Source organism: Arachis duranensis, chromosome 3 (assembly GCF_000817695.3).
Source record: "Arachis duranensis cultivar V14167 chromosome 3, aradu.V14167.gnm2.J7QH, whole genome shotgun sequence".
In the NCBI taxonomy this organism is placed as follows: Eukaryota; Viridiplantae; Streptophyta; class Magnoliopsida; order Fabales; family Fabaceae; genus Arachis; species Arachis duranensis.
The window spans coordinates 65,204,833-65,214,828 of NC_029774.3; the positions used below are offsets into that span (position 1 = coordinate 65,204,833).

At 37.7% G+C, this 9,996-nt stretch overlaps 1 protein-coding gene across 1 annotated transcript; it reads left to right on the forward strand.

Moving 5' to 3' along the window:
* The first annotated feature begins 590 nt into the window (after positions 1-590).
* Positions 591-5,021, forward strand: LOC107479469 (pyruvate dehydrogenase (acetyl-transferring) kinase, mitochondrial). Its single transcript, XM_016099600.3, has 6 exons — positions 591-1,102; positions 2,573-2,831; positions 2,943-3,123; positions 3,251-3,398; positions 3,512-3,725; positions 4,477-5,021. Exons 1-6 carry the CDS (start codon positions 854-856, stop codon positions 4,533-4,535), a joined length of 1,110 nt encoding a protein of 369 aa, XP_015955086.1. The 5' UTR covers positions 591-853; the 3' UTR covers positions 4,536-5,021.
* The last annotated feature ends 4,975 nt before the right edge of the window (positions 5,022-9,996 follow it).

Here is a 9,996-nt window from a genome sequence, read left to right on the forward strand (position 1 = left end):
GAATGAAAAGAGTTTTTAATTGGATTACTTCTTCTCTCAACTTTTTCAACTCAGCAAATAGAATTTTATAGTAGCGCCATTGATGAAGAGATGAAGATGAAATGAAAGGGTAGAAGAAAAAGTGATGAAGATGAAGTGTTTGTATTGGAGACAACTGTTTTTCTAAATAACATCTAAACGGCGTCGTTGTTTGTATTTAAAGGTGCCAAACCAAAACGACGACGTTTTTGAGCCTTCCAGTATGGTAAAATATGGCCACGTCAGCGCTCCGGTGATGACTCATCACTAAAAATATATCCAGAGACAATTATGAATACTCAGAACTCTATCTAGAGAACTATAATAAAAAAATCGAGATCTTAAAAACTACATTGAATATTCACGCGAATCACAGAACTACTACGAGGATTTACTCCTTAGAAACCACATCTTCATAGCCATAGCAAGGACTTATCTTGACACGTGTCAGAAGCACAGCTCATTAATTCTCTCCAACTCTCCAAGGAGGCAAGGACCATCCCACAATAAAGTTATATCATTCTTCTTAAAATATTCAATCTTCTATTATAAAAAAAAATAATTATTTTAATATTCAATTTCCCGCACCCTCTTGATTCATTGTACTCATTCATCATTCAATTCATTTCACTAACCCTCTCTTTCTCGCCCATCTCTACAAAGCGGTTATTACTTTACATATCAATAATGTGAATGGCTTAATGCTATCGTCAATTTGGGGGTGACAGTTTTCTCTCTAATCCCTCTATGATCATATAGAATTGTGTGTTTGCCTTGCATGCTGGTGGTGGTGGTTGTGCCAATACATCAGTAGGGTGTGGTGGTGGTGGTGGTGATGGCGGCGAAGAAGGCGACGGAGACATTCTCGAAGACGGTGATAGAGGAGGTGCACCGATGGGGATGCATGAAGCAGACAGGTGTGAGTTTGAGGTACATGATGGAGTTCGGGTCCAAACCCACTGACAAGAACCTTCTAATCTCTGCTCAATTCCTTCACAAGGAGCTTCCCATTCGGATTGCAAGAAGGGCTATTGAGCTTGAGAATCTCCCTTATGGCTTGTCCCATAAACCTGCCATTTTGAAGGTTCTTCTATTTCTTCATTTTATTTTATTTATTTGAATCTTATCTTTCCTTTCCTTTCCTTTCGATTGGATGTTGTCTCTAACACAGAAAACAAAGACATGTAAAAAGATCTCTAAAGCTTGGAGATCGAGAAAGTCATAAAGTGAGGTTAATCATCATTAAATTTGTAACTTCCATCGTAATTGAGCTTCAATGTCTTAGTTTAAGAGTGATTAGCCCGCATTTTAACCCTTATTTTACTATTTTATCAATCTCCTCGTGTTAGAAGAGTTTGATCCTGAAAACTGGTTTTGATAGTACAGAGATACAGAGCTTTTTTTGTCTCGGAATCAAAGAATTTTGTGAAGGGTATTTACAAATTTGATACCATCTTCATATACCCAACATTTTGTACTTCCTAAAAGTGGAGATAGAAAATATACGACTCAGCCCTCTCCGAAATCGGAAGGTCTTCGAGGCTCCGCGGGCGAATTCCGGGAAGAAACGGAGGCAACATAATGAGATTTGAACATAGGTTCTCGGGTTCACTTGTAATAAGCTTAACTTTGTGACAAATTCACCCTCATTCCGCTTTGCCTTTTAGGATAACTGTGATTACTTGCTCTTGTCTGTTTTATAGGGAAGGATGTTTCCGATGCTTACTTTTGTTTCTTTGTTGCAGCAGGCGTGAGCATTGAGATTTAAGAAGTTGGCTCTCTTTTAGAAGCTAGTTTTCCCTTTAAAAAAACAAAAAAGACAAGTAATATAGTTTTTGATTAACATTAGAGTATAAAATTTTAGATTAGATTCCTGTCTACATTGTCTGCCGTGTCGTGTTTATGGATAACCTTGTCTCTTTAAACCTTACTAGTTACTATACAATTTTTAATTAGGATTTGGGAATATAAGCATGTGACTGTGTGCCATTTATTTGTATTGTTTGGCATTGTTAAATTAATTGAGTCAAATTATGTTGGGGAAAAGGAAAAATTGGTTTTTATTGAATCTTGTTGACGTTTTAGGCCACTGTTTGATGGTATGGGTTTAAATTTGATACTAAAAAGTTTCTTTCCAAGTTTGATACTATGGTTGTGTGGTTTAATCATTATATACACTAAAGTAGTATCCGTCCCCGATTCGTATTTACTTCCAGAATGGGGGTGTTATTTATAATATTCAGGGTTTCCTAAGGCATTAGGAGTGGTCTAGTGGCGAGGGTTTTAGGTAGTCTCCATGGGGTCATAAATATTGTCATTAGTGTATCCAAAGGAAAAAATAAATTCAATGATTCTCGATGGTGACAGATATTGTAAGTCATAACAGCTTGGGTGACATAGGACTTGTGATGATGATTTATGGTACCCTTGGAGTGATGTAAATTGTGTTGATGTGTTTTGTGGTTTTAGCAACTTGCTGCGTAGAACTTGGTTTAAAATTAACTTGATGTTTTCTATATGTTTATTGAACTTTTTTACTACATTATGCTTTTAGGTAAAGGATTGGTACCTTGATTCTTTCCGTGATCTCAGAGCCTTCCCTGAGATCAAGAGTATGAAAGATGAAAGAGCTTTCACCGACATGATTAAGGCCATCAAAGTGAGACACAACAATGTGGTGCCCACAATGGCCTTAGGTGTTCAGCAGTTGAAGAAAGGCATGGATCCAAAGATTGTTTATGAGGATCTTGATGAGATTCATCAGTTCCTTGATCGTTTTTACATGTCGAGAATCGGAATTCGAATGCTTATTGGTAAGTTCAGGAAACACTCTGTTTCTTTCTATATAACTTTAAGCTGACTCTTTGCGGCTAATATAAATCATAATGTTGTTTGTATGCGTGGTGTACTTTTGTCGGTTTCAGGGCAGCATGTCGAGTTGCACAATCCAAATCCTCCTCCCCATTGTGTGGGTTATATACATACAAAAATGTCTCCCATGGAAGTGGCTCGGAATGCCAGTGAGGATGCACGTTCCATATGTTTTCGTGAATATGGCAGTGCTCCTAATGTCGATATTTATGGAGATCCAGATTTTACATTTCCGTGAGTTAGACAGTTCTTACCTCCACAAATTCATTTCATTTTTGCTGTCATTTATTTGCAAAACTCTTGCAAACTTATTTCCCTGGGCTCATTCTCCCTCTTCACAAACGTAATGTTTACATGATAGGTATGTTCCAGCTCACTTACATCTTATGATGTTTGAGCTGGTTAAAAACTCACTGCGTGCTGTCCAAGAGCGTTTTATGGACTCTGATAAAGTTGCACCACCCATTAGAATAATCGTTGCTGATGGATTAGAGGATGTTACTATAAAGGTACTTAGTTTGTATTGCACAGCACAATTTTATTTCAGCTCTATTCTTTCTGGGATTTTTGGTCTTTGTTGGGGAATGCTATGTTGAAGGTGTTCGATTAAATGGTATTGTAGGTTTCTGATGAGGGAGGTGGCATACCAAGGAGCGGTCTCCCAAAAATTTTTACGTATTTATATAGTACAGCCAGAAACCCATTGGATGAGCATTCAGATCTTGGAGTAGCTGATAATGTGACCATGGCTGGATATGGATATGGGCTTCCTATTAGTCGCTTGTATGCTCGGTATTTCGGAGGTGATCTTCAAATAATATCTATGGAAGGATATGGTGAGTAGAGTTTAACTATCATTTCATTTTATTAACGTTTTTTGTCTTATTTATTTCCTTCTAGATATGTTCTTATATAAATACAAGTTTAAAACGTCATCTTTAAGCACATACAGACAATAAAAGTGAGTTTCTCTTACCTTATTGAAGACATATTATGTTATTCACTATTCATGTATTCCACTAACTTTTATGCGATTGTGCACAAAACTGACATTTACACTTGCGTCTATGCAAGAATTTCTCTTCCTTCTAATTTTCTAGAATTGTAGCATTTAACAACTGTTAGCCCCTCTTGACCTATTCTCCAATTATATATGGGATTGATTACAATTGATATGATGCACCTGTGTCAGCCGCACTTTCCATTGTTACATATTTTCCTAGAGTTTTTTTTGAACTAAAAGAATAGTTGGTGACTTGGTGCTGTTGTCGAACTACCTTTCTATATTGTGTGCGTGTGTGTGTGTGTGTGTTTTAGAAGTATATGGAAACCTAATAAACTGTTAGATGATATTATTAAAAGTGAATTATATAAATGGTTCAAAGACGGATACGATTGGATTATTTGGCATTTCTATGTTGCGTAATTCATATAGTCTATTTTGCCTAGTGACACAAGGCTAAGCTGTTACCCATATTACACTGAATTTCGTAGTGTTCTAGTATTTTGTGGTATTCTGCAATCTGTTTATTCTTTTTTACTTTGCTTGCTTCAAGTTCAACAACAATTTGTTTTGATTATTCACAGGGACTGATGCATATCTCCATTTGTCTCGTTTGGGAGATTCACAAGAACCCTTGCCCTGAAAAGAGAGCCCTTTGCAATTCATTCTCACTCCAAGAGTTACGGTTAGCGACTCAAAGCAGTATCGTTCTAGCATAACTCCCTAATCAAGTGTCAAAGGGACTACTATTTGCTGGCATTTTTATTTTTAAGATTCTAATAAATTGAAACTTGTAAATATTTCCTACTTATACTGCGCTTGTGGATGATGATTATGTTCCTTCTTTGCCCTCATTTTGCCTGAGGAATTCGTTGTCTGCTTGCCTATATCTATCATGGTACTTTTATCTTAAGAAGAAATTCAAGCGGATTATGTATTGAATTCTGGCCATTTTGGATTGGTTGGTTGGACAACTGAAAAGTGCTCCGGCCACCCAGCCTGTCTAAGTGACTCTACAAGATCAGACTTGTCATTGAATCGATCAACTATGTTATTTGTACACCAAATATATGCTAATAAATCTGTCATTTTTATAAAATAATGTTAAAATACAAATATATATTGAAAATGAGTTGAATATATGTATTTATACCAAGGTTCTGAAAATCGGTTCAGACTGACCGGTCGGACTGGTCGATTTGTGAACCGTTGAAAAAAGTGGTTCAAACAATAGGTAAAACCGCAAATTTAAAAAACTGCCATTAAACCTGTGAACCGATCGGTTGAACCGAACTGTGACCCAACCGGTTTTTAGAGAAGTCAACTAAACGTTGCCATTTCAATCACCAGCAATCCCTAACTCTTAGTCTTAGTCTTGCACACACACTCAATCAGGGGGAGGGCTACTCAATCCTCTCAATCTCATCGAGCTCACCTCCGTCTAGCCACCGTCTCGTGCCGCTGCTGTCTTCATTCCTTTGAACAGCCACTGCCTTGTGCTCGCTCACTTTCCCTCCATTGCGAAGCAGCCAGTTTTCAGAACCTTGGCTCTCACTCACTCACCCCCTTCCCCCAACACCCCCTGTTCGTGAATTACTATCTTTGAACTCAAGCAAAGTTCAAAATCACCCAACCAAAATTCTAGGTTCTCCCTACAACGGTTCTGAGACAATGCCGCTGTCGTTCGTGCTCTCGGCGCTTCCACGTCCTCTCTTGTAGCCCAGGCCCTCTCTTGTAGGTCAGCGTCCTCCTTCCCCCTGCCCTCGTCCTCCCTGGCTTCTCTGTTCAAGGTTGGAGTAGCTCGGCGCCGTCTCGCCGGTCGCCGTTCGTGTCTCCATCGAAGGTTAGTGCACTGCTTTCACTTTTTCGGTTCTTCTCTTCCTTTTATGCTCTGTTTGCTGATTTTTTAATGTGAAATTGTGAATGGATTAATGGAAATCAAATAATTGATTTTGTGCTGTTGCTTTTTTTTAATTCTTGAATTTTTTGTTGAAATTTTCTTCTTGTTGCTAAAAATGGAAATCAAATCATTATTGAAATCTTTTTTGTTTAGGTTTATTGATTTCAGGTTTAGTGTGATTAGGGATTATTTGTTGCTGTTTTGTAATATTTGTTGCTGAATGTTAAAAATTGAAATCAAATCAAATGCTGTTTGTTGCTGAATGATAATTTTTGTTGCTAAATGCTGAATGCTGTTGGTAGTATTAATTTTGTGCTGCTTTTAATTTTCTGGCTGTGCTGCTGCTGCTGTGGGTTCTGGGTCCTGGTATGCTGTGGTGTGTTTTGTGGCTCTACTGTGTTGATCATCTTTCTCAATTGTGGATGTTCACTCCCCACTCTTCACTTGCTTTGTGTTGATCATCTTTCTCAATTCTCACACTTGCGGGAACAAGAAAACTAACTCTTTTTCTGCCTTCTGGTACCACTTCATCTTTCCTTCTATTTCTGCACTCCTTCATTGTATATTAAGTCAACTCTTTGGATTACTGGCATAATTTAATTGGAGATTCAAGAGACTCAGTTAATTTCTTAATACTGAAATTCACCCTTAGTTTTGATCTAATTGTTTTGCTTAGTAGGAATTAATAGAATCACTTCATGGCTTTATCATTGTTGTTTTCCAATTTACACTAGTTTCTTGTAAGAGAATTAAAGCTAGCTAGTCTTGCCTTCCATTTTGCACAAATAGGAATATGTAAATAGGGCCATTTTATCAAAACTATAGTCACAATTAGCAAGTTTAATTTAATAGTATATGATGCAGATATACTTATGGTACAGATATTTGCGTAGAAACGAAGTATTTGTACATTATAGTTTGCATATGTTGCGGAATAGAATAATAACAATTAAGAGTATCGAGTATTGATATACGTGTTATCTCTCTTTGAAATGTTACTTTCTGTATTTACTGTTTTTAATTTAGCTTTGCATTCTCTCAGGACTTCTTGGAACAACGATTATAGTGTTGTTTATTGGGTTTCTTTCAATATATTATGGTATTATCTGATATCTGGCATTTCTTTCAATAGTCACTCACAAGCTGCATCTATATACTAGGAAGTTATTTATAATTTATTTATTATTTTATTCTAAAACGGTTTTTTTTATTAAATCACGGTTAGATCGGTTGGACCAGCAAACCAGTGAATCAGTGACGGAAGCGGTTCGATGATCGGTCTTATTTTCAGAATCTTGATTTATACTATAGTTATCGGAACCGAATCGGTAATCGAACCAGTTAAATTACTGGTTTACTGGTTCATTTGTTCAACCGATGAATTATTATTATTTTTTGTGACTGAAATATTAAAATAACCAAGCATAAAAGGAAAACAAAGTCCTAAGGGACTAAGAAGGCATAGAGCGATTTCAATGAATACTAATTTCAAACTCTTGGAAGCTCTATATGCTATGAATGCAATCTCAACGTCATCTTTACCATGGTATCTGCTATTGTGTTTGCATCTCGCAGGATCAAGCGAAAATCAACGCGCTAGTTTCAAGTCATGATATCTCTGATTTTAGGCACCAAAGAATCTACACACCCAGCATTATCATGAGAATTGTTAAGAGGAATGAAAGCTTCCAGACAATCTATTTCCAAATCACATCTCTTTGCCCCAAGTCTCGAACTAAAAGAAATCCTCTCCAAATAGCAAACTTCCCTTTGAAGAATATTACAGTTCTCTATTGTTCCCAAACAACCTCGCTGCCAATTTCCGTTTTAGTCTTTGTTAACACAGGCAAAACCAATCCGATCCCTAGAACCAGAGCAACTAACATCACAGTTGTTCTTAAAAGTGCCAATCAAAGGAGGAATCCAATAGCAACTAATCATAGAAGGAATAGAAACTCGTTGCAATTCAAAAACATTTCGAAGCTCCTTCTCAAAAGGCCACTTTAAAAGGAGGCCAAGACTCATGATAGTTAAAAATCTCATTGTTCCTAGCTCTCTAAATCCACCACAGACCAAAAAAAATCTAAAAGGATGCTCTTTGTTATAGGACAAGAACCAGTTCTTCAAATCCAAAGGATGACTGGAAATCTCTAGAGTCCGCCAAACAAACTGAACTTTTGGGAAATCCCAAATATAGTGAAAACTGTTTCCTGGCAAATCAAGCAACTGGATCAACTATCTGTAGGTGAAAGGCCTCTCCTGAGACGAAAAACAACAATGGGCAATGCCTCTTGCAGACAAAGCTAAGCAAAAAATTTGATCTTTTTTGGAACAAGCTGACGCTAAAGCCAAAGCTAGCTTCCTCTCTCCTCCCATCTAAACATCTTCTTGCAGAGCCATAAATAGCCATTACGAGTATCATAAACCTTAGCCGCCCTAGCGGACCAAGTCCAACCTACCACTGAACCCGCTTGCACATCCGGGTTGTAGGAGAGAATGCTTTCAAGCAAAAATTAAAAAATAAAAAATAGTCAAAAATCTTAAATTAAAATTTAATATACATATCTTCACTAATATGAACAATCAAGTTTCAGCAAATTATAATCAACAAGTTATAATCTAATTATTATTAAATAAGTATATAAAATTCTAGTATTTTTATAATAAAAATTATTTTATTTTATTTTTATATTAAAGTATTTTATATTTATTATATTGTTATATATAATATGTATTTATTGAAAAATAATATTAATAAATATTGTATAATTATAAAAATAAATACCAAATCGGTATCCGAAAGATTTTGGCGCCGACAAAATGGTACCTGACTTTTGTTATTGATAAAATAGTCCCTAAGGTAGCGTTAGGTGTTGAGACAGAGACTGAAAGGTTGAGATTGAGAGACTGAGACTAAGAGATAATGACTGAAATAAATCTCAGTATTCTATTTGGTGCAAAATAAGAGATAAAAATTGAAACAAAAATGAAGCTCTAATTTAATTTGCACAAAGGATAAAATTAGAATTAATTATTTGAAATATGGGTATTTTAGGTATAAAATGTTATTAAAGTTTCAATCTCCATCTTTAAAAATTTCAGTCTCTTGTGTCTCTACTTTTTGGAGGTACTGAAATATTGTAATTTTCGGGACAGAGACAAAAATTTTAGTACCAGTCTCTGAGCCAACAAACATGATACTGAGTCTCAATCTCCTAGTCTCTGTTCCAGTACCTCAAAACAAACGCTACCTAAAAGATTTTAAAATTTGACAAGCATGTCCCCGAGTTTGCCGGAGCAAATCTCCGGCAAGCATAATGCTGACATGGCCGCCGTGTTTTGGTGACCTGACAAACCACCTCCAAAATCCCCTCCCCAACACAGACTCCCCTTTCCTTCTCCCTCCCCATCGCAGCCCCTAACGCACACTACCCTTTCCTCTCCCTTCCCATCACAGCCCCCTCCCAATTGAAGCCCCCTTCCCAACGCACACTCCCCCTCCCTCCCTCAACACCACCATAACTTCCACAAGTACCTAAAACCCGGTTCCCTAGTTCGAATTTGTGATTCGTGCATCATCAACACCAGATCTCACTAGATCGGTTTCATCTGCCTGATCCCTCTCTGTCACACTTCTCCTCCTTCCTCCCCGTTGCATACGCCGCAGGACGCCGCCGCTGCTCAGCCTCAAGCCAAAGCTATCAATTCTGCTAACGGTTTTCTGTTCTTCGTTGCAAGGATCTATAAACCTCGCTGTCCAATTAAAAACATTGCTTCATTTATGATTTTCGTTGCCAAGCCTTGTTGTGGCTACGATGGTAGTGGCGGTGGTCCTTGATGGTTGTGGTTATTGTTGTTGTTGTTGCTGCGAGTGGTGGTGTTGAAGGAGTGAGGGAAAAGTGTGCGTTGGGGAAGGGAGTGATGGAGGTTGCGGTTGTTGTTACTATTGTTGTTGAGGCTATTGTTGCTGCGAGTGGTGGTGTTAAGAGAGGGAGAGTGGTGGAGATTGTTGCTGTTAATATTGAGGTTGTTGTTGTTGTGAGTGGTGGGGTTAAGGGAGGGAGGGGTAGTGTGCGTTGAAGAGGGAGAGTGGTGGAGGTGGTTGTTGCTGTTGATGTTAAGGTTATAGTTGCTGCGAGTGGTGGTGTTGAGGGAGGAAGGGGGAGTGTGCGTTGGAGAAGGGGTTGTGATGGGGCAGGGCTGC

What these genes read in the sequence shown, in the direction of transcription:
- LOC107479469 (XM_016099600.3), top strand. Translation starts at nt 854, where the DNA reads ATGGCGGCGAAGAAGGCGACGGAGACATTCTCGAAGACGGTGATAGAG. An exon ending in TAGAGGATGTTACTATAAAG is followed by an intron (nt 3,399 to 3,511) that starts GTACTTAGTTTG and finishes ATGGTATTGTAG; the next exon opens with GTTTCTGATGAGGGAGGTGG. An exon ending in AATATCTATGGAAGGATATG is followed by an intron (nt 3,726 to 4,476) that starts GTGAGTAGAGTT and finishes GATTATTCACAG; the next exon opens with GGACTGATGCATATCTCCAT.